This window comes from Ammospiza caudacuta, chromosome 18 (genome assembly GCF_027887145.1).
Source record: "Ammospiza caudacuta isolate bAmmCau1 chromosome 18, bAmmCau1.pri, whole genome shotgun sequence".
Classification (NCBI taxonomy): Eukaryota; Metazoa; Chordata; class Aves; order Passeriformes; family Passerellidae; genus Ammospiza; species Ammospiza caudacuta.
Window position 1 is genome coordinate 3,423,117 of NC_080610.1, and position 22,673 is coordinate 3,445,789.

The window sequence follows — 22,673 nt, forward strand, 5'->3', positions numbered from 1 at the left end:
CCCAGCCTGGCCTTGGACACTTCAGGGATCCAGGGGCAGCCACAGCTGCTCTGGGCACCCCGTGCCAGGGTCTCACAGCTGAATTTCTTCCCAATCTAACCTAAACCTCTCCCCTTTTAGTTTAAAACCATTCCCCCTTCCCCTATCACTAGCAGCCTGCATTAAAAACTCTCTCTCCTTTTTTTACGAGCCCCTCTTTAAGGGACTGTATTTTAAGTGAGGCTTCTGCTGCTGCATTTTACACCAGCGCTTTGTCACCAGCGCTTCTGTGGTGGCAGGAATAGACATTTCACATTCTTGCACAATGCTCAAGACTCCAGCCATAACAGAGCACATATCCTCCCCAACTGTGCTGAATTACCTTCATTAAATATATCAATGATCAGCAGCCACCTTTATTCCAACAGACATGATTTCCCTCCACACCTCGGTACTTAAAATAACCATCTGCATTCAAGTGGCATCTTTTGACAGCTGAACTCCAACTGCTTTACAGACATGCAGGACCTCAGCCCTCCTCAGCCATGCTTTACAGGCTCTGTGTCATTAACTGCCACATTCTGTGGTTGTAAACTACTAGATAAAACACCCCTCCAGGGCACGAGGGGATGGACAGAGCTGCTGTCCAGAGAGCCTGGGGGACAGCCAGGACAGGCTGGCCGTTCCCATCCACACCGTGTCCATCACACCATTCCCTGCACGGCACTCAAGTGACACCTGAAGCACAAAGATGATTTTACAAGCCATTCTGAGCTCCTGAAAACACAACCAAGGAGCTCAGAGCAGAAAAAAACCTTCTCAGCCGTATGCTGGGGTGGCTGGCACGATGCTCTAACAAAGCTCCATCTCCCAGCAAAAAGCTACATCATGATAACCTCAATGTGACCGTCAGGACAGAGAGGGATGCGTCACTCCAGCACCCTCCCTGTGCTGCAGGCAGCACCTCTGACATTTGCAGCTCCTTTCCCATCAGCAGGATCACAGCACGGGGGGCTGCAGGGATTCAGGAGCTGCAGAAGGGACACGGGAATGAGGAGTGTTATAAACAGGCTGTTACTCCGCCGAGCTGTTTGTGTTCTTTACTAAGTACAGAGCGGTTACAATCTATCAGCAAAGCATTTAAATTAACAGCACTAAACACTGCAAACTCTCCAGCCAATGGCTAGAACTGAGTATTTCCAGCCCAGATTATTGGCATCATCTTTTTCTCCGGCGGAGACGGCGCATTTGGCATCTATTAACAGGGTTTGCATTATTTATTAACCTGCACCGGGAGTCATTTCCAACTCGCAGGCAACTGCGCGATTTATTTCGGAGCACAACCTCTCTGTCAAGTTTCACAACTGCTCCTCGGCTCCCCACTCGATAAAGCAGCTCCAAAACTGAGCAGAAGGCTTGTCTGGTCCTCTCATCAGGGGTGACAAGGAGGGAGGGCAAGCCAGGGAATGGAGCTGTGTTGGGAGGTTTAGGTGGAATCAGGGCAAGGCTCTTCCCCCAGAGGGTGCTGGCACTGCCCAGGGAATGGGCACGGCCCCGAGGCTGCCAGAGCTCCAGGAGCCTTTGGGCAGCACTGCCAGGGATGGACAGGGTGGGGTTGTTGGGCAGGATGATCTCTGTGGGTCCCTTCCTGCCCAGGATATTCCACAGTTCTAAAAAATGGGCAGCAAGGGACAAAGGAGTGCAACCATCCTGCATGGAGAGGGGTCTACACAGAAAAGAGATTCCCAAAGCATTGTCAAGCTGATGCTTTTCTTCCAACAATGTCAAATGTTGTAAAGGGGAGGCAAGAGGGATGGGTTTAATTTAATATTTAGGTTCCTCACACAAGAGGTTCTCCTGGGACAACAAGGGGGTGTCCAAACTCCAGGGAACAGAACCTGGCTCTGCTCAGGGGGCACAGATGAAGATCTCAGCTCCTCATCATCACAAACACAAACCCCTGGAGCTTCAGCTCTTCCTGGGACCAGGGTGGGCAGTAAGGGCACGAAAAAGTGAGCAGAGGACACCAAGGCTCAGCTGCTTCCCAGGGAAAGCCAGAGCAGCAGCCTCTGCACACCCCACCCATGGGATGAGGTTAAGGCACGACCTTGCAGAAATGACTCACATTTACAGAGTATTTTACTGCACCAATTTAACCGTAAATAACACAGAAAATGGCTTTTTGCTTTGCAGATAATTTTATTAGGCGTTAGCTCTATGCTGGGGATGTAAACAGAGGCAAGAGCCCCTGCTGTGACACAACAGCCAAAGGACTGCTGGGAAAAGGGGACCAAGCCCCAGGAAAAAGGGCTCAGAGAGAAGTTATTCCTGTTTAGAATCAAATTTTAATGAGAGAACACAACACCTCTTCACTGGAACAGGGATGGAGAGGGTGGAAGGGAGAGAGCTGGGCCTGAGCAGAGCATCCCTGCACTAACCCTCCCCCTGGGAATGAGGAAATGGATGCAGGCTGCAGCTATTCCAAACCCCCATCCCACAGGAGATGCCCAAACCACCCAGCCACAACAGTTTACAACTGAAATGGAGATGATTTTGAGACTGCAGACCACACTTATTTCTCCTTCTGGACCTGAATGATAACCACAGTGCCACAGACAACCATTTATTTAGATTTAAAGCCCATTTGGAGTAAACAGGGAATCAAAAAACGTAATATTCGTCAATTTTGTTTTAACTAAAGTGATGTCCAATATTTTCAATTGCCACTTACTGAGTCACAGGGCTGGGCTGTAAAAGTTATTTTTATTTACTAATGCCACACGACAAGTTGATAATGAGCTTTTAATTAAAACCTATTTCTGTTAACCACCGAGGAGGCCAGGAAGGCGCCCAGGCGTGAGGAGGCAGATGGTGCAGCCAAGCACGTTCTGAGGTGTCTGCCCGAGACTGAGACAGAGCAGCAACGCCAGGGACAGGAGCTGGGACCAGACTGAGCCAGGGGACAACAGCTGGTGACAATGTGCCCTCTGCCCCGCTCAGGTGAGAGCTCACCTGCAGAGCTGCCTCCAGATCTGGGGTCACAGCATGGGAAGAACTTGGAGCTGCTGGAGAGAGTCCAGAGAAGGCCACAGAGATGCTGGAGCCTCTCTCTCTGTGTGAGAGCTGGGGGTGCTCACCTGGGGAGGAGAAGGCTCCAGGCAGAGCTCAGAGCCCCTTGCAGGGCCTGAAGGGGCTCCAGGAGAGCTGGAGAGGGACTGGGGACAAGGGATGGAGGGACAGGACACAGGGAATGGCTCCCAGTGCCAGAGGGCAGGGCTGGATGGGATACTGGGAATTGGGAATTGTTCCCTGGCAGGGTGGGCAGGGTGCCCAGAGAGGCTGTGGCTGCCCCTGGAAGTGTTCAAGGCAAGGTTGGACAGGTTGGAGCACCCTGGGACAGTGGGAGGTGTCCCTATCCACGGCAGAAGATGGAACTGGATGAGCTTTAAGGTCCCTCCCAACCCAAACCATTCCATGGTTCCATGTCCCAAAGCCTCACCTCACCTGTAAGCTGGGCTCTCACAGATGAATAGTCACAGGGTCAAGCAGCAGCTCAGTGCAGAGCAAGGAGCTCCAAGAGGACAAAAGGAGGGTTTGGATCCTGCAGGGAGCTCTGCTGAGGATGCACAGAGCTGTAACTCACACACGTGCAGCACAGCACTGCTCCCTGCCCAGAAGGGACAGCCCCAGGCCCTCCCTCCATGCAGGAGCTGATTCCTGATGGACTGGGGCTGTTTCAGCCCAGCCTGGGCTGCTCTGAGGAGCCCCCAACACTGCTGAGCTCTGAACACAGACAGGACTCAGCTCAGCCAGGCTGGGAGGGACAGCCAGGGGCTCACCCAGGGTGATGCCAGGTTAAATTCCTCTCTTCCCATCTCCAGGCTGTCATTCCCTACCAGTGCTGCCTCCCAGCTTCAAGATTATTCCCAGGGCTGCTTCCCTGTTCAAGTATCTTTAATTTCAAAAACCACCTACTTGAAACACACTGCCTGTACAAAAAAAAAAAAAAAAAAAAAAAAAAAAAAAAAAAAAAAAAAAAAGGAGGTATTAAAGAGCATCAAAACTGGAGTCTGCACACCAAAAGAGAAATATTTACTGTCCCAAATGCCCTCCCTCCTTCTCCTCTGGATTAATTAACAGAGTCTGGGGATTGACAGCAGTTTTGAACAGTTCTTGGAAAGAAGCAACAGGAGTTTGCTACTGGCTTGGAAGAGGCTGTGGTGGGAGCAGGGGATCCAGAGAACTTCTCAGGTGCAGGGTGAGGCACCAAAGCCAAAGAGGATCCATGGCCACAAGTCACAAGCACAACCTAAGGAAATGAACTGCACCAAGCAAGACACCTCCAAAACACCAACTCCCAAATGTCACTGGTGTGGATCAGAAATTCTGAGGTTTTGGGGAATAAACCCCTCCGAGACATGAGTGAGGAAACAGCCCTTTCCTGCTGTGTCTCACATTCAAAGAGAGAACATCCTCATGAGTGCTGGCACAAGATCAGGACACACAGGCACATGGAGAAACAGAACACTGACCTGACAGTTGCTATCCCAACAATTTATCTGGGATCATGTTGTAGCTGAGGGGGATTATTTCTCTCAGCTTTTTCAAACAGCTGTCCCTGCACACAGACTGCTCTTTTCCTGTTAAGTTTGTGTCCACTCACAGAAGCTTTGCAGCATCAAGAGGTCACTGTCCCTACCAGCTCCCTGCTGCTGAAATTGGGAATGTATGGATCTTTATAAACCCATTTCCAAGTATCCTGCAATGCAGAAGGAAGCCAAGGGCATTGCACTCCCTGACTTCCTCCTCCTGCCTTTTTATTTTGGTGCAGTGACTGGACACAGCTCAAAACTCAGCTCGGATTTACTGCACCAGCTCTTCCTCAAAAACTCATTTCCACCCAGATTTCCCCCACCAAATCCTTGGCTGTTCCTGTTCCACAAGATGAGCTTTGCAGCTCAGCCACACAAGCCCCTGTGTGTGGTGACAAAGGGACAGCACTCGGCCATGTGTGGCCAAAATCAGGACTCTTCTACTTACAAGGGTTTTACATCCAACCTCATCCAACTGGCCCCGCACTGAGAGGGGCACTGGGCTAAAATAAAGATCCCTTCCAACCAGGATTATCCTCTGGACAGAGAGGAACAGCTTAAGCACCAAAGCAATAACTGGATGCATGTTTAGAGAGCAAATACATCAGCACAAACCTGCCTTTCTTGCTGCTTGAACACTTAAGCTGTTTCTCCAGGCTGGCTGTAAAGCTTTTCCAATTCATTTTTAAGACATCAAAAGATAAAGGTTGGGAAGCAGCTGGGCAGCGAGCTGCACCTTGATGGAGTGATCATCCCTGCAGGATTCAAGCCCAAAATCACAACACAACAAAAAGGGGGCAACACACCCTTGGAAAATGGACCATGGCTCTGAGAGGAAGAGACACTAACAGGGCTGAGCAAGAGGAAGAAATTGGGAAAGACACCCAGGAGACCAAAATACAGATGGAGGGGTTCTCCCACCAGCCAGGGAACTTGGCTGTGAGAGGGGAAAAACTGCACATGGCAGGGGGAGACCAACCTGACATCAGCTGCAGCATCCCAGAGATGTGGGATAAACAGTGCTCTGGATGTGGACTCAAAAACACCACGGGGATTTCATTGCTGAGTAACTCGTGTGGGAGCATCGGGGGTGGGATGGTGAGGATGGACAGAGAGTAGAGATCTCTGAGCCAGGTCAGGAACTTGGGGCTCATTGCAAAGGGCCTGGGTGCAGGGCCCTGCTGGGAGCTGCCAAACACAGCTGGGGCAGGGCTGAGAGGGTGAGAGAGTAAAAGGATAAGAGAGCGAGGTTCCTGTTCCAATACCATAAATCTTCTTCTCTGTTGAATATTCTGATTCTCACTAACCAATCTAGTACAAGATACAAATCCTATAGCATTTCCATACAGCCTATATGAATAATTACATCACCATACTGTGTTACATTTTAAACCCTAAAAACTCCTCTTTGGGCCCCTTCTGCCAAGCTGTAGGGTCTGCTCTGAGCCTTGGGCCTGTCTGCAAGCAGAGGGTGTTGTTCCATCAAAAGGGGATCACCTTCAGCTGGCCATGCCATTGTTTTCCAGTTGTTCAGTAACTGAGGGAATCTCAAAGCTTGCTTTCATTTCAATCTCACCTATAGTTTCCATATTCTCAAAATCTTTTGCCAGGCAATCATATTTATAAGGCTTTCCTGTTTCATCTTCCCCAACACTCATGGAATGGTTTGGGTGGGAAGGGACTGAAATCCCATCTTGTTCCACCTCCCTGCCCTGAACAAGGATATCTTCCACTATCCCAGGGTACTCCAAGCCTCTCCAACCTGGCCTTGGACACTTCCAGGGGCAGCCACAGCCTCTCTGGGCACCCTGTGCCAGGGAAGAGGCACCCAAGGCTCTCAGGAAGGTGAGGCAGCTGGGGATGCTTCAGCACAGGGATTCAAGAGCTATGCAAATGCCTACCCTTGCTCCAGATGTTATCAATTAATTAGGTACAGCTCAAACCTCTGAGATGGAAGTAACAAAAGGAAGACACTCGCTTCGTGCCTCCAAGATTTCCCCAAACAAATTTGAAGTCTTTAAAGTGAAAACCCAACAGTGATTATTAATCTGCATCACAGTGTTCGAAAGATTAAGATTTCATTTCTAGGAATTATTTTAGGTTGAGGCTCAATTTAGAGACATCAACTGCAGAATAAACAGATGCAAAGCAGGTTTAATCCCTTAAAATGCACAGCTGGGGATTTCTAGGGAGCAGACTGAAAAATGAGCACTGAGGAAGAAGGTGAGTCTCCATGGATCATGGAATCATGGAATATCCTGAGCTGGAGGAACCCCCAGGGATCATTGAAAACCAACTCCAGACATCCAAGAGAGCAGCAGCTCCCTGTCCCTGTCAGCATGTCACAGACATCTTTTATGGAAAATCCTTTCCTTAGGATTTTTCCTCCTGAGAAGCTGAGAGGCCTCAGGAACAAAATGTAAACAATGGTTATCTGCTGCTGTGGAATGCAACAGGTGCATCTGTGATTGGTCTCATGTGGTTGTTTCTAATTAATGGCCAATCACAGTCAGCTGGCTCGGACAGAGGGCCAAGCCACAAACCTTTGTTATCATTCTTTACTATTCTATTCTTAGCCAGCCTTCTGATGAAATCCTTTCTTCTATTCTTTTAGTATAGTTTTAATGTAATATGTATCATAAAATAATAAATCAAGCCTTCTGAAACATGGAGTCAGATCCTCATCTCTTCCCTCATCCTCAGACCCCTGTGAACACAGTCACATCAGCACCTGGTGCCACTCACAGGCCACAAAAACTCATCCCAAGAGCCCCCAAACTGCAGATTCCCACTGCACCTCCTTCCACTGATCCCCTCAAGTGTTTGTGATTTCCCTCTCCTTGCCGCCCCAAGGCACCTCAAAGCACACAGATACACAGGGCTGCTCACTCTGCTGGCAAACCTTGGCATAGAGGCCAGGTTCCTTGAGTCTGTCCCAATAATCAGCTCTCCCACCCCACTGGCTCTCAGGAGGGCACAAACTCCACTCCTGGCTCTCACTGTGCGTGCAGAGCAAGCTGAGCCCTTCCCTGGGCCACCTTCCCAGCCCAGCCACTCCAGGTGTGTCTGATCCCTCTGTCCCAGGGGGCTCCTGCACAGCCAGCACAACCTGGAGCTTTGCCCAGAGCCTCCCCAGGGTAACACAAAACCAGGCACAGAGATCCAGCCTGGGAGCTGCCCTGCTCAGAGGGGGCTTGGGTAAAACCCACACCTCCAGCTGGGCGGCCCTGGGCTTGCAGCAAGGCCAGGAAACCACAGGGATGCCCAGGGCTGGAGCCAGGCTGGGAGAGCTGGAGAGGAGAAGGCTCCAGGGAGAGCTCAGAGCCCCCTGCAGGGCCTGAAGGGGCTCCAGGAGAGCTGCAGAGGGACTGGGGACAAGGGATGGAGGGACAGGACACAGGGAATGGCTCCCAGTGCCAGAGGGCAGGGATGGGTGGGAGATTGGGAATTGGGAATTGTTCCCTGTGAGGGTGGGCAGGCCCTGGCACAGGTGCCCAGAGCAGCTGTGGCTGCCCCTGGATCCCTGGCAGTGCCCAAGGCCAGGCTGGACATTGGGGCTGGAGCAGCCTGGGACAGTGGGAGGTGTCCCTGCCATGGCAGGGGTGGCACTGGATGGGCTTTGAGGTCCCTTCCCACTTAAACCATTCCATAATTCCACGAAACTCACTCCTCAACTGCAAGGTGTGAAACAGCTCCATCACCCACCTCCATCCATCCATCCATCCATCCATCCATCCATCCATCCATCCCCAATATTCCACACTGAAGCACTGAAGGATGAGGCCTGAATTTCTGTATCCTGAATTCCTGTCTCCTGAATTCCTGCATCCCCCCAGCACCATCTCCAGCACAAGGAACCCTCAGCAGCTCCTGAGCCCCTTCCAGCTGCACGAGCCTCTCTGCAGCAACAAGTTCCTCTGGCAGGAACAGGAACATCCCAGAGAAATCAGCTGGAGATGGAGCAGTTCCACAGCCCAGTGCCACGGCAGTGCTGCCTCCTGGCTGCACACACGCCCTGATCCCAGCGGGAAATCACACCCGGCCACAGCACTGAAATTCACAATTATTCACTTTCCACCATCAGTCACCGCTGCAGCCTCGGGAAGGCAGGAACAGCAGAGCCAGGACATTCCCACTCTGCTGGAAGTGGGAAGCTCACAGGGCTGCCCAGAGCAAATCCTCAATCCCCAGGAAAAGCAGGAACTTCTTCAGGGCTGTAGCAGAATTCCAGAGCCAGGAAATCAGGGATGACCAACTCCCCTGGGCTGATGGGCGCCGGGATTCCCTCAGGGTTTGGGTCAGGATAATGAAATATAAACTGTTAAATGCACAGTTGGGGTTTCGGTGTCTGTGGGGCCAAGCCCTCAGGATCAGCTGGAAAAGCACAGCACATCCCAGGGTTTGGCAGCAACGCCCTGGGAGAAGGTTTTACAAAAAGTTCCAAGGGCCCCAAAAAGGGAAATTATCACAGAAAAGCCAGGCCCAACCCCCTGGAGCATCCTTCGGCCTCATGGTGAGCTAAGAGCTCAGGAAAATGCCAAAATTCTGTTCTTGGGCGTTTGTGGAGCACTGGGGAGTTGGATTCCTTTGGATTCAAGCCTTGGCACTGGGATTCCTCGAGCCCTGTGACAGCCACAGTGTAGTGGTGACTTGGACAGCACTGTGGGTTAAAACCCACAGGAAGCTGGATTGTAATGAGAATAAAGCTGAATTATAACCAGGATAAAACTGAATTATACCCAGAGTGAAGCTGAATTATAGCCAAAGTACAGGATGAATTATAAACACAATAATGCCAAATTGCACCCAGAGTAAGACTGAATTGTAAACGGAATGCAGCCAAATTATAACCCAAATACAGCTAAATTACACCTGGAGTGAAGATGGATTATTGCCAGAATAAAAACTACATTATAACCAAAGTATAGGATGGATAATAACCAGAATAATGCCAAATTATACCCAGGCTAAAGCCAAAGTATACCCAGAAAAAAAAAGCCAATTTATCACCAAAACAATGCTGAATTACACACATAATAAGGATTAATGATAACAAAATTAAAGCCAAACTATAACCAGGATGTAACTGGATTACACACACAGTAACACTGAATTACAACCAAAACAAAGCCAAGTTATGACCAAAGTAAAAACAAATTACACCGGTTCATAACCAAAGGTGAATTACTACTAAAAAACAAAACAAAGCCGGACTATAACCAGAATTATGTGCAATTATAACCAAAATCCCAGCAGGATAACGCCATTTATAACCAAACCAAGGCAGTGCCGCTGCCGGCCCCGGGAACCGGCGGAGGGTTGGGGGACCGGGAGGGGGCTCGGGGCCCCTGCGGGCTCTGGGGGGCTCTGGGGGGCCCGTCCCCCTCACGGGAGCCCCGCACCGCGCGGGCCGTCACCTCGCAGCTGAACTCCATCTCGGCGTCCATGGTGGCGATGCGCACCGTGAAGGTCTTGGGCTGCTTGCGCTTGAGGGAGCTGAAGCTCATGCGGGACGCGATGGCCCCGGCCATGGCGGCGCAGCGCGGTCAGCGCGGCGGCGGCGCCATGGCGGCCTAGCCACGCCCCCGCCGCTGTGCTATTGGCCGCGCCGAGCTGTGCGCCCGCCCCCGCTGCACCGTTTAGCCAATAGAAAGGGGTGCGATGGAGAGGCGGGAGGAGGCCCGGCTGTGATTGGGTAGAGAGGATGCCGCTCAAGGGAAGGGGCGGGGTGAGGCGGGGCCATGAAGAGGGCGTGAGGAAGCGATTGGGCGGGGCGGTGTCGCCCCCTGGCGGCAGGCGGAGCGCTCTGCTCGCGGGGACGAGCACCGGGACCCGGCGTGGGGACACGGGGACACGGGACAGGGGGGACACGGGGACACCGGGACAGGGGGGACACGGGGACACCGGGACAGGGGGGACACGGGGACACCAGGACACATGGGCACCGGGACAGGGAGACACGGGGACACCGGGACACGGAGGACTCGGGGAACACCGGGACACGGGGACACCAGGACACAGGGACAAGGGGGACGTGGGGACATCGGGACATGGGGGACGTGGGGACATCGGGACACGAGGACACGGGAGACTCTGGGACACCGAAATACGGGGACACGGGGACACCGCACCGCACGGGGACTCCGTGTCCCGGTGTCCCCCTTGTGCGGTGTCCCCGTTGCCGTGGGTCTCCCCAGTGCCGTGGGAGACCCGGTGTCACGGGTGTCCCCAGCACCCCAGGACGGGGTTCCCTGGGGCACACCGGGTGCTGCCCGCTCGGTGGTTGCCGGGGCGAGGGGACCCACGCGATCCCGGGGCCACCCGGGTGTCCGGGATCGTGGGTGGGGGCAGAGACTGGGACCGGCGCCCGGGGCGGGCGGGGACACGGGGCAGGACCGGGGACACGGGGCAGGACCGGGACTGGGACTGAGAGTGAGACTGGGAACGGGACTGGGACCGGGACTGCGGCTGGGACCGGGACCGGGACGGCGACCGCGACTGTGGGACCGGGACCGGGACTAGGACTGGGTTTGGAGTTGGGACCGGGACTGGCACCGGGAGCAGCGCGGCGCAGCGGGACGGGACCGGCACCGATAGCGGGACACCGGGCGGCGCTGGGAGCAGAACCGGCCGCGGTAACGACCCGGGACCGTCACTGGGATGATGGGACGGTGGCTGTGACCTGTCACCAGCGCAAGGGAACGGGACCGACCCCGATCCGCGTGGGATAACGGGCTGGGAACTGGGACGAGCACGGGGGAACGGAACAGAAACTGAGACCGGCACGGGAGGGACTGGGACCAGTTCAGGGTTACTGGGATGGGACTGGGACCAGCTCAGGGTTACTGGGATGGGAACTGGGACCAGTTCAGGGTTACTGGGACGGAAACAGAGACCAGCACAGGGTTACTGGGATGGCACTAGGACAAGTTTAGGGCTACTGGGATGGGACTGGGACCAGTTCAGGGTTACTGGGGTGGGAACTGGGACCAGTTCAGGGTTACTGGGGTGGGAACTGGGACCAGTTCAGGTTTACTGGGATAGAACTGGGATCACTTCAGGATTACTGGGATGGGACTGGGATCACTTCAGGGTTACTGGGGTAGAACTGGGATCACTTCAGGGTTACTGGGATGGGAACTGGGACCAGTTCAGGATTACTGGGATGGAACTGGGATCACCTCAGGGTTACTGGGATGGGAACTGGGATCACCTCAGGGTTACTGGGATGGGAACTGGGACCAGTTCGGGGTTACTGGGACAGAAACAGGGACCAGCACAGGGGGACTGGCGGGAGCAGGAGGGGGAAGGGAGCAGCGGGAGCCGAGAATTTCCCCCGACACCCCCGGGGGGACCCAGGCGTCCGGGAGCAGCCCCCGCCCCCGCAGCGGGAAGAACGGGGCCTCTGTCCCTGCGGGGACAATGGGGACATTGATGGGGACCCCCCCGGCCCCCCGCTGCCTCCGCAGGACCCCCCATGGCAGAAAGCGCCGGCCCCGCCCGCCGGGACCCCGGCCCCGCTGGCCCCCGCACCCAGGTGGGCAAAGGGGTGGGGGCATGGGGGGAACTGGGGAACCGCGGGGGGTGTGGGGTTGTAGGGGAGGGTTTGGGGAACCCCGGGCACCCGAAGGGGGCGTGTGGAGAATTGGGGTGCACGGGGGAGCACAGGAATCCGTAGGGACTTGTGGGGCACAACGGGGGAGCTCTGGGCAGCTGCGGGGGCTGCAAAGATAAATTGGGGTGGGAGGGGTGGGGGCTGTGGGGGTCCCTTCCTGGGGTGACCCCGCTGCCCTGCCCAGCCCTGCCGGCCCGTGCCGAGGGTCCACGCCTTTGGGAAGGGGGAGCAGGCGCTGCGGAGGGACCCCCGCACCCCCCCCGCCATGCAGGGCTGGCTGCACAAGCAGGTGAGGAGGGGGGCGTGGGGAGGGGGCTCGGGGGCTCTGTGGGGGTTGAGGTGCGGGATTCTGAGGGGGTTGTGGGTTTGGGGGGGACCCGGGGCGGTGCGGGGGGTTGGGAGGGTCTGGATGTCAGGGGGTCATGGGGTGGATGTGGGGCTTAGGGGGGGATCAGAGGGAGTTGGGGAGTCAGTGAAGGGAGGGTTATGGGCTTTGGGGCCTTTGGGGAGATCAGACACACGGTCAGATGGGGCAGTTATGGGCTGTGGAATGGAAGAGGGTGCTGGGGTTTATGGGGTTTGGGGGCTTTGGGGAGATTAGAGACACACGGTCAGATTGGGCAGTGTGGGGTGGTTATGGGGTGTGGGATGGGAGAGGGTTCCAGGGGTTATGGGGTTTGGGGGATTTGGGGAGATCAGAGACACACAGTCAGATTGGGCAGTGTGGGGCAATTATGGGGTCTGGGATGAAAGAGGGTGCCAGGGGTTGAGGGGTTTGGGGGATTTGGGGAGATCAGAGACACACGGTCAGATTGGGCAGTGTGGGGCAGTTATGGGGTGCGGGATGGGAGAGGGTGCCAGGGGTTGTGGGCTTTGGGGGCTTTGGGGAGATCCGACACACGGTCAGATGGGGCAGTGTGGGGTGGTTATGGGGTCTGGGGTGGAAGAGGATGCCAGGGGTTGTGGAATTTGAGGTGCAGGATTCTGAGGGGTTTGTGGGTTTGGGGGGGGACCTGGGGTGGTGGGGAGGGTGTAGGGGGTTGGGGGGGTCTGGAGTGTCAGGGGGTCATGGGGTGGATGTGGGGTTGGGGGGAATCAGAGGGAGTTGGGAGGTCAGTGGGAGGTGAGGGAGGGTTATGGGGTTTGGGGGTTTTGGGGAGATCAGAGACACACGGTCAGATGGGGCAGTGTGGGGCAGTTATGGGGTGTGGGATGGGAGAGGGTTCCAGGGGTTATGGGGTTTGGGGGATTTGGGGAGATCAGATGCACACAGTCAGATCAGGCAGTGTGGGGTGGTTATGGGGTGTGGGAGGGAAGAGGGTGCCAGGGGTTATGGGTTTTGGGGGTTTTGTGGAGATCAGAGACACACGGTCAGATCAGGCAGTGTGGGGCGGTTATGGGGTTTGGGAAGGGAGTGCCGGGGGTTGTGGGGTTTGTGGGTCTGGGGGAGTGATGAGAATGGGGGGATCAGAAGGGATTGAGGGGTCTGGGGCAGCAGAGGGTCCCGGAGGGGCTCAGCCCTCGTTCTCCCCCTCCATCCCTTCCCAGGACAGCTCGGGGCTGCGGCTCTGGAAGCGCCGCTGGTTTGTGCTGGTGGATCTGTGCCTCTACTACTACCGGGGTGAGGGGGCACGGAGGGCTGGGGACACCCGGGGGGCTTGGGGGACCTGGGGGCAGCGATCCCGGGGTGTCCCTGGGTCATTGGGGGGGACTGGGGGGTCCTGGAATGTTGGGCAACCCTTGGAGGACCAGGAATCCCGGGGGATTGGGGGTCCCTGGGATATTGGGGAGGATTGGGGATCCCTGGGATGTTGGGCATTCCTTGGAGGACCAGGAATCCCGGGGGATTGGGGGTCCCTGGGATATTGGGGAGGATTGGGGGTCCCTGGGATGTTGGGCAACCCTTGGAGGACCAGGAATCCCGGGGGATTGGGGGTCCCTGGGGTGTTGGAGGTCCCTGGGGCAGTCAGAGATCCCAGTGGGATCCAGGATCCCTGGGGGATTTGGGGGTCTCTGGGTGGGTCAGGGATCCCCCGGGGATTTGGGGTCTCTGGAGCATTGGGAATTCCTGGGGATTGAGGTCTCTGGGGGAGTCAGGGATGCCCCAGGGATTTGGGGTCTCTGGGAATTCCTGGGGTTTGGGGGTCTCTGTGTGGATCAGGGATTCCCCAGGATCGGGGCTCCCTGGAGGCTGGAACAGGTCCTTGGTGGGGTTCTAAGCTCTGGTCTACCCCCGGGAGGTTCGGGGGCATCAGAGGGGGTCCCCGGCATCCCCCCGATGGTGCTGGCGATCTCGGGGTGCAGATGGGGTCTCTGGTGCCCCCATTGTGCCCCTCCTGTGCCCCCAGACAGCAGCGAGCAGCAGGTTCGGGGCGGTCTCCCCCTGCCCGGCTACGAGATCCGCGTCCTGCCCGCCGCCCCCCGCGCCCCCCGCGCCCCCCCGTTCCTGTTCACGGTCAGCCCCGGCTCCCCGGGACCCCGAATCGGGGAGGGGGGACGGGACCCCGACACCCGAGCCCGGTCTAGCAGGGATCCCCCGTTGCCAGGCTGAGCACGCCGGGATGCGAACGTACTGCCTGGGCACCGAGAGCGCCGAGGAGCTGCGCGCCTGGGTCTGTGCCCTGCGCCGGGGGGCATCGGCCCTGCCCGGGTGAGCGGGGCACGGGGGGCACCGGGTGGGCACCGGGGGCACCGGGGGCACGGCGGGACATCGGCGCTGCCCGGGTCAGTGGGGCACGGGGGGCACCGGGGGGCACGGGGGGAACGACCCTGCCCGGGTCAGTGGGGCACGGGGGACACGGGGGGCACCGGGGGACATCGGCGCTGCCCGGGTCAGTGGGGCACGGGGGGCACCGGGGGTTATCGGCCCTGCCCGGGGGTGTGGGATACGGGGGGCACGGGGGGGTATCGGCTCTGCCTGGGGCTGTGGGGCACCGGGGGGCACCGGGGGGTATCAGCCTTGCCCAGGGGATTGCGGCACGGGGGGCACCGGGCGCATGGGGTGTATCGGCTCTCCCGGGTCAGTGCGGCACGGGGGACACCGGGGGGCACCGAGGGGCACTGGGGGGCACGGGGGAAACGGCCCTGTCCGGGTGATTGGGGCACGGGGGACACGGGGGGGCACGGGGGACATAGGTCCTGCCCGGGTGAATGGGGCACGGGAGGCACCGAGGGGCACCGGGGGGTATCGGTTTTGCCCAGGTAAGTGGGGCACGGGGGGCCGGCCTGGATCTGGATGGGGGGGGGGGGGGGGCACACAGAAGGGCTGGGTCTGGAGGGGTTTGGGGGGTCCCAGGCGGCAGGAGGAGGTTGGAGAATTTGAGGGTCTGAGGAACCTCGGGAGGGTTTGTGGGGGTCAGAGAGCGGGGTTTGGCGGGGTTCTGGGGGCAGTTAACCCTTTAACTCCTGTTTCCCCCCCTTTCCCAGCTCGGCCCGCTCGCTCTCCCAGCAGGGGCTCCAGGAACCGCGGGGTGCGGATCCTGCCGAGCCCCCATTGCCCACGCACGCCGCGGGGCAGGGGCTCGGGGACCCACCCGTGTCCTCTCCGTGCTGCCCCCCACTCCCACCGCTGCCCCACAGCGAGGTGAGAACTGAAATGAGGGGAAATATGACAGGGGCAGGTACTGGGGTGATTGTGGTGCAGATCCGTGTGGAGAGGGGGGGTTATGGGGCAGAGCGGGGAGACTGAGAGACGGGAAGGGGTTATGGGGCAAAATGGGGGGCTGTGGGGCAGAAGGGGGGCTATCGGCCTGGGGGGCCTGGGGGGCTGAGAGAAGGGGCAATGAGGCAGGGCGGGGCTGTGGGCAGTGGGGGGCAATGGGGCAGAGGGGGGCTGGGGCAGAGGGGGTTCTGGGGCAGGAGCAGGTCCGGGTCCGGCCGGAACAGCGCTCCCTATGCCCTCCCGCAGGTGCTCCAAGCCCAGGAGGAGCCCCCGGCCCGGGGATGTCCCCCCAGGGCCGGGGACACGCCTGGGGGGCCGCGGGGACACCCCGAGAACGCGCCCGCAGGTGAGACCCGACCACGCCCCGGCCGCGCCCCGGCCACGCCCCCTGACCGAGCGGCCCCGCCCATTCTGGCCCCGCCTCCTCAGAGCGCAGCCCGAGGAAGCCCCGCCCCCCTGGAGCAGCGCCTGAGCCCCCTCCGGAGCGAGACATCGGGACCAATCAGCCACCGATCTCTCCAACCGCCTCTTCTGATTGGCTGCCGAGCACCGCCCAGTCGGCGGGCACCGCCCCCGCTCCGGCATCCAATGAGGCGTCGCGGCGGCGGCGGGAGGGGGCGGGGGGGCGTGGCCGGGCGCGCGAAGGTGTGGCCGGGCGGCCAATCAGGATCACGCTGCTGCAGGCCAGCTTCTGAGGGGGCGTGGCCGAGGGCCCGGGGGGGCGGGGCCCGGCGTGCACGCGCGGCGCGCGGCCCCGCCGCGGTGCGGAAGATGGCGGCGGCGGGAGCGCGCGGCGGGAGCGCGGCGCTGCGGCGGCTGCGGGGCGGGGGCGCGGGCGCGGCCCCGCGGGGCGCGCGGTGAGTGGGGACCCCCGCGGGGGCGGGGACCCCGGGAACCCCCGCCCTGAGAGCCCCCGCGGCATCCCCGGCTCCCTCATCCTCCCACCCCGCTCCCCGCATCTCCCCCGGCGGGGACGCCCCGCATCCTCCCCCCCGCACCCTGCAGCTCCCCCGCACCCCGCATCCCTCCTGCTCCCCGCATCTCCTGGGTGGAGACCCCACCTCTGAGCCATTGCGGCCCAGGATCTTCCCCGCTGTTCGCATCACCCGCATCCCTCTCCCCTGATTCCCCCCATTCTCCCGCACCCCGCATCCCCCCGGGCCGGCACACCCGTATCCCCCGTTCTGATACCCCTGAGCCCCACCCCTGGACGCGCATCGCCCCGGGAGGAGACCCCCGCACCCCGCACCCCGCTCCCCTGGGCTTCCTGATCCCCCTGCACCCCGCGTCCCCCCTTGCGGGGACCCCGCAGCCCCCCGAGCCCCCCGAGCCCTGCCCGGACCCCGCTGCCCTCCCCGAGCCGGCGGGCGGCCCCCGCAGTGGCCCCACGGTCGTTGCCTCGCTGGGGACAAAGGTCTGGCCGCAGCTCGGACCCGAGGGGCCCCGTCCCTCCCCCGCCACTGCCCGACCTTCTCCGGACACCGGAGCCACCGCTGGGGCTGCTGGGGAGCCCCGGGGAACAGGCTGGGGGCTGCCCCTTGCCCGTGGAGGGGTCGCCAACCCTGGAGCAGCCCCTGGGTACAGGAGATCCCATGGGGGATGTCCCCACGTCCCCTTGCCCATGGAGGGGTCACTGTCGCTGCAGTGGGGGTGCCCCCGGTGTCCCGCACCCCACAGCAGTGTCCTTGCTCTGCTGGGCAGCACGGCCACCCCCTGTGGATGCAGGGGAAGGACTGGAACTGGGGACAGACCCAGCCCAGCCTGGGACAGGGCGCTCCCAGTACGAACTGAGCAGGAGCCCGTGGAGCCCCGGGGCTCCCTGGAGGCCGAAAAGCAGAGGCAGGACTGGCAGTGAGGCCTCGGGATCCTGATTGCCGGTGATTGCCGGTGATTGCCGGCCGTTCCCGGTGATTGCCGGTGTCCCTCAGGGAGTTCTCCCGGGATGTGGAGGGCAGCTGGTTCCGCTCGCTGTTCGTGCACAAGGTGGATCCCCGCAAGGACGCGCATTCCAACCTCCTGTCCAAGAAGGAGACCAGCAACCTCTACAAGATCCAGTGTGAGTGCTGCTGCTCCTGGGAGGAGGGCAGGCACAGCTGGAGTGTGCCTCCCCTGGGACCCCCATTCCCGGGTCCCTGCCCCATTCCCGGGTCCCTGCCCCGTTCCCAGCCCTCTCTCCTGTCCCTGCAGTTCACAACGTGAAGCCGGAGTGCCTGGAAGCCTACAACAAGCTGACGTGAGCACACTGAGGGGCCTCCCCGGCCTCCCAACGGGGTTTTGGGGGGCTCTTCTGGACTGGCAGGGGTGGGAGGGCTCCTGGAGCTCCTGGGTGGATGTGTGTCCCCTGTTCTGTGCCTCAGTTTCCCTCCCTGGGGAATGGATGCATCCCCCAGGCTGTGCCAGGTCCTGTTTGGGGGGGCACAGAGGGGCACTGGGGGGGCACTGGGAGGGCACAGAGGGGCACTGGGAGGGCACAGAGGGGCACTGGGAGGGTTTGGGAGGGCACAGAGGGGCACTGGGAGGGCACAGAGGGGCACTGGGAGGGTTTGGGAGGGCAAAGAGGGGCACTGGGAAGGCACAGAGGGGCACTGGGAGGGTTTGGGAGGGCAAAGAGGGGGTTTGGGAGGGTTTGGGGGGGCACAGAGGGGCACTGAGGGGGTTTGGGTGGGCAAAGAGGGCACTGTGGGCATTTGGGAGGGCAAAGAGAGGCACTGGGAGGGCATAGAGGGGCACTGGGGGGTTTGGGAGGGCACAGAGGGGCACTGGGAGGGTTTGGGAGGGCAAAGAGGGGGTTTGGGAGGGCACAGAGGGGGTTTGGGAGGGTTTGGGGGGGCACAGAGAGCCATTGGGAGGGTTTGGGAGGGCACAGAGGGGCACTGGGAGGGCACAGAGGGGCACTGGGGGGGTTTGGGAGGGCACAGAGGGGCACTGAGGGGGTTTGGGTGGGCAAAGAGGGCACTGTGGGAGTTTGGGAGGGCAAAGAGAGGCACTGGGAGGGCATAGAGGGGCACTGGGAGGTTTGGGAGGGCACAGAGGGGCACAGAGGGGGTTTGGGAGGGCACAGGAGCACAGAGGGGATTTGGGGGGCCAAAGAGAGGCACTGGGAGGATTTGGGAGGGCAAAAAGGGGCACTGGGAGGGCACAGAGGGACACTGGGAAGGTTTGGGGTGCTGCCCCCACCCCACTGGCCCCTCTGTGCCCCACAGAGAGGAGGTGCTGCCCAAGCTGCATTCAGACCCCGACTACCCCTGTGACCTGGTGGGCAACTGGAACACGTGGTACGGCGAGCAGGACCAGGCAGGTGAGCCCAGGCAGCCCCTGCTGCCACAGACACAGACCTTGGTGGGGTTTTGGGGCGCTGCTTCCCCTCTGTTGCAGTGTGTTTTTATACTTTGTAATAGTTTGTAACAGTTTTGGTTTTGTATCCCAGTATTTTTCCCATATGGTTTTTGGGAACTCTACCCTGTCCTTTTGCCTGTGCAATCCCTTCCCTTTGCTGGGATCATCCCCAAATCCCCACCCTGGCTCTCTGTCAGTCACTCACCATCCCATCCCCTCCAGCCATAACTTTCCATCCGGGATGTCAAGTGATCGCCCAGAGGCCAGGCCCCCACCAAGTGTTACCCCAAATCCTGTCCTAAATGTCCATTCCCAGTACCCATCCCTCAGGGTCACTCATTGGTCAGTAAATGTTATCTATTTTAAATTTCCACCTCCCTTTCAATGTAACCTTGGCACCTCTCCCTGGGCTCTCAGCAGGAGCCCCCTGAGGTTTGTGGGGGTCCTGAAATAAACCTTGAATTAACCCCTGCTGAGAGTCCACCCCATCTTCTGTCCTTGTCCCAGCGTCTCCTGTGCGATCAGCCTGGCTGTCCTTCTGTCCTTCTGTACCCCAGGGATCAGCCTGGCTGTCCTTCTGTCCTTCTGTACCCCAGGGATCAGCCTGGCTGTCCATTTGTCCTTCTGGCCCCCAGGGATCAGCCTGGCTGTCCTTCTGTCCTTCTGTACCCCAGGGATCAGCCTGGCTGTCCTTCTGTCCTTCTGTACCCCAGGGATCAGCCTGGCTGTCCATTTGTCCTTCTGTACCCCAGGGATCAGCCTGGCTGTCCTTCTGTCCTTCTGGCCCCCAGGGATCAGCCTGGCTGTCCTTCTGTCCTTCTGTACCCCGGGGATGGGAGAGTGTCCTCCGCTGTTAACCATCTTGGGGTTCCCTCAGTGACACTCAGTGGGACTCAATGACACTCAATGGCACTCAGAGGGTCTCAGTGTCACTCAGAGGGTCTCAGTGTCACCCAGAGTGACCAGGACCCCTTGCCCACCCCTCCCCTCTTTGCAGTGCACCTGTGGCGCTTCTCGGGCGGGTACCCGGCGCTCATGGACTGCATGAGCAAGCTCAGGCAGAACAAGGTAACGCCGGGCTGGGGACCCCCCCTGTGCCCCACAGGGCCTGTCCCTGTCACCCCTGTGACCCCTGTGACCCCGGGCTGTCCCCAGGAGTACCTGGAGTTCCGCAAGGAGAGGAGCCGCATGCTGCTGTCCCGCAGGAACCAGCTGCTGCTGGAGTTCAGCTTCTGGAACGAGCCCCAGCCCCGCCAGGGACCCAACATCTACGAGCTCAGGACCTACAAGCTGAAGGTGGGGACCAGCCTGTGCCTCAGGAAGGGGTCTTCAGGCTGGTGTACCCCGGTTTTGGGGGGCAGCCCTTCAAAGAGACCCCATCCCATGCTCCCCTCAAGCTCCTGGATACACCCAGCACCACCAGGGACCCCATCCCATGCTCCCCTCAAGCCCATGGATACACCCAGCACCACCAGGGACCCCATCCCATGCTCCCCCCAAGCTCCTGGATCCCCCAGCACCACTGGGCACCCCAAGGCAAGGCCCAGCCCAGCCCATGGATACCCCCCAGGCCCATTGGGGACCCCATGCCAAGCCCCTGAAACCCCCCAGTGCTAAAGTGGATACCATCCCATAACCCTCCCTCCAGTGCCACTGGGGACCTCTTCTCGTGCCATTCTGAGCCCAGGGATCCCCCCAGTGCCATTGGGAACCCCATCCCCAGCTTCCCCTCAATCCCATGGATCCCACCACCACCACCAATGACTCCATCCTGTGCCCCTCCCAAGGTCCTATGTCCCCCCCACCCCATTGGGGATCCCATCCCAAGCCCATGGGTACCCCCAGTGCCATCAGGGACCCCATTCCAGGCCCATGGGTACCCCCAGTGCCACCAGGGACCCCATCCCAAGCCCATGGGTATCCCCAGTGCCATCAGGGACCCCATCCCAAGCCCATGGGTATCCCCAGTGCCATCAGGGACCCCATTCCAGGCCCATGGGTACCCCCAGTGCCATCAGGGACCCCATTCCAGGCCCATGGGTACCCCCAGCGCCATCAGAGACCCCATCCCAAGCCCATGGGTACCCCCAGAGCCACTGGGATCTCCCAAGGTGGATAAGCAGTGGCTTCTCACTGTTTTTTCCCCCTGTTTCCAGCCAGGCACCATGATCGAGTGGGGCAACAACTGGTAAGGCCCTGCTTTCCCAGCATGGAGGGGAGAAAGCTCCCTCTGGAGAAGGGGGCACCCCCAGGGGCAGCCCCCCACGTGCCCCCTGCTCCCCGCAGGGCTCGGGCCATCAAGTACCGCCAGGAGAACCAGGAGGCAGTCGGGGGCTTCTTCTCCCAGATTGGGGAGCTCTACGTGGTGCACCACCTCTGGGGTAAGGGGGGTCACCCTGGGGGACCCCCAGCCTTGGGGGCTGAGCTGGGGGGCTCAGGGTGCCCCCCGTGCTCCCCTCACAGCCTACAGGGATCTGCAGTCCCGGGAGGAGACCAGGAATGCTGCTTGGAGGAAGAGGGGCTGGGATGAGAATGTTTATTACACGGGTGAGTGGGACCCCCACCCGCTTTGGGGACCCCCTGGCGGTGCTGGGGACCCCCTGGCCTCACCTGTGTGTGTCCTTTGCTCCCCCAGTGCCGCTGATCCGGACCATGGAATCGCGGATCATGATTCCCCTGAAGATCTCCCCCCTGCAGTGATTGGGGGCCGGGTCAGGGGGTTCTCCCTGCACCCCCAGGCGCTCCCTGGCCCTGACGGGGGGTTCTGCTGCTCCCCCCGGCTCCCAGCTCTGTCCCCCAGCCCGTTTTGGGGGGTGAGAGCAGGGAGGGGGAGGTGGGAGCCCCCCATCCTGTGGGGGTCCCCAGGATGGTGCTGCTGGGGGGGCTGTGGAGGTTGGGGGGCTTAATTGCTCCTGATGAGCCCAGCGGGTGCCTTTGCTGCCAATTAAATATTTAATATGCTAAAGCCTCTCTGGGGGTGGGGAGGGAGGGACTGGGGGTGCTTGGTGGGACCCCCACTCCAGGCTGGTGTCACCTTGGGGCTGCTCTGCCCCATGTCATGGGTGCTTCCTGCACCAAAGGACCTCCACCCATGGGTGCTGGGATACACTGAGGGACCCCCCAAAACCCCAGCGCCACCGGGGACCCCATCCCAGGCCCATGGATACCCCCCAGTGCCATCAGGGACCCCATCCCAGGCCCATGGATACCCCCCAGTGCCATCAGGGACCCCATCCCAGGCCCATGGATACCCCCCAGTGCCATCAGGGACCCCATCCCATGCTCCTCCCCAAGCTCATGGATGCACCCATGACCAGCAGGGACCCCATCCAATGCCACCCCCAAGCTCCTGGATCCCCCAGCACCACTGGGCACCCCAAGGCAAGGCCCAGCCCAGCCCATGGATACCCCCAGGGCCATTGGGGACCCCATCCCAAGCCCCTGAAACCCTTCAGTGCTGAAGTGAACACCATCCCATGGCCGTCCAAGC

At 59.8% G+C, this 22,673-nt stretch overlaps 3 protein-coding genes across 4 annotated transcripts in view; 2 read left to right on the forward strand and 1 right to left on the reverse strand.

The window, feature by feature from the left end:
• NF2 (NF2, moesin-ezrin-radixin like (MERLIN) tumor suppressor) overlaps positions 1 to 10,132 on the reverse strand; it is a 47,950-nt gene extending 37,818 nt beyond the window's left edge. For both annotated transcript variants that reach the window (XM_058816975.1, XM_058816974.1), the window contains exon 1: positions 9,989 to 10,132. In XM_058816975.1, the coding sequence (XP_058672958.1) occupies positions 9,989 to 10,102 (114 nt within the window). In that variant the 5' untranslated portion in view covers positions 10,103 to 10,132. The remainder of the gene's footprint in view (positions 1 to 9,988) is intronic.
• Positions 10,133 to 15,336: 5,204 nt separating this feature from the next.
• On the forward strand, positions 15,337 to 16,319 carry LOC131565860 (cuticle collagen 13-like). The gene is made up of 4 exons (XM_058816943.1): positions 15,337 to 15,387; positions 15,613 to 15,769; positions 16,094 to 16,193; positions 16,277 to 16,319. The coding sequence occupies exons 1-4, from the start codon at positions 15,337 to 15,339 to the stop codon at positions 16,317 to 16,319; spliced, it is 351 nt and encodes a 116-aa protein (XP_058672926.1).
• Positions 16,320 to 16,618: 299 nt separating this feature from the next.
• On the forward strand, positions 16,619 to 22,056 carry NIPSNAP1 (nipsnap homolog 1). The gene is made up of 10 exons (XM_058816808.1): positions 16,619 to 16,704; positions 17,776 to 17,903; positions 18,035 to 18,080; positions 19,051 to 19,145; positions 20,181 to 20,251; positions 20,339 to 20,479; positions 21,340 to 21,371; positions 21,470 to 21,564; positions 21,647 to 21,730; positions 21,819 to 22,056. Exons 1-10 carry the CDS (start codon positions 16,619 to 16,621, stop codon positions 21,881 to 21,883), a joined length of 843 nt encoding a protein of 280 aa, XP_058672791.1. The 3' UTR covers positions 21,884 to 22,056.
• Positions 22,057 to 22,673: the final 617 nt, after the last annotated feature.

Coding starts and splice junctions, on each gene's coding strand:
- LOC131565860 (XM_058816943.1), top strand. CDS start 15,337: ATGGGGCACGGGAGGCACCGAGGGGCACCGGGGGGTATCGGTTTTGCC. Junction 15,770..16,093: donor CACCGCTGCCCCACAGCGAG/GTGAGAACTGAA, acceptor GCCCTCCCGCAG/GTGCTCCAAGCCCAGGAGGA. Junction 16,194..16,276: donor CCCCGAGAACGCGCCCGCAG/GTGAGACCCGAC, acceptor CCGCCTCCTCAG/AGCGCAGCCCGAGGAAGCCC.
- NIPSNAP1 (XM_058816808.1), top strand. CDS start 16,619: ATGGCGGCGGCGGGAGCGCGCGGCGGGAGCGCGGCGCTGCGGCGGCTG. Junction 16,705..17,775: donor GCGGCCCCGCGGGGCGCGCG/GTGAGTGGGGAC, acceptor GGTGTCCCTCAG/GGAGTTCTCCCGGGATGTGG. Junction 21,372..21,469: donor ATCGAGTGGGGCAACAACTG/GTAAGGCCCTGC, acceptor TGCTCCCCGCAG/GGCTCGGGCCATCAAGTACC.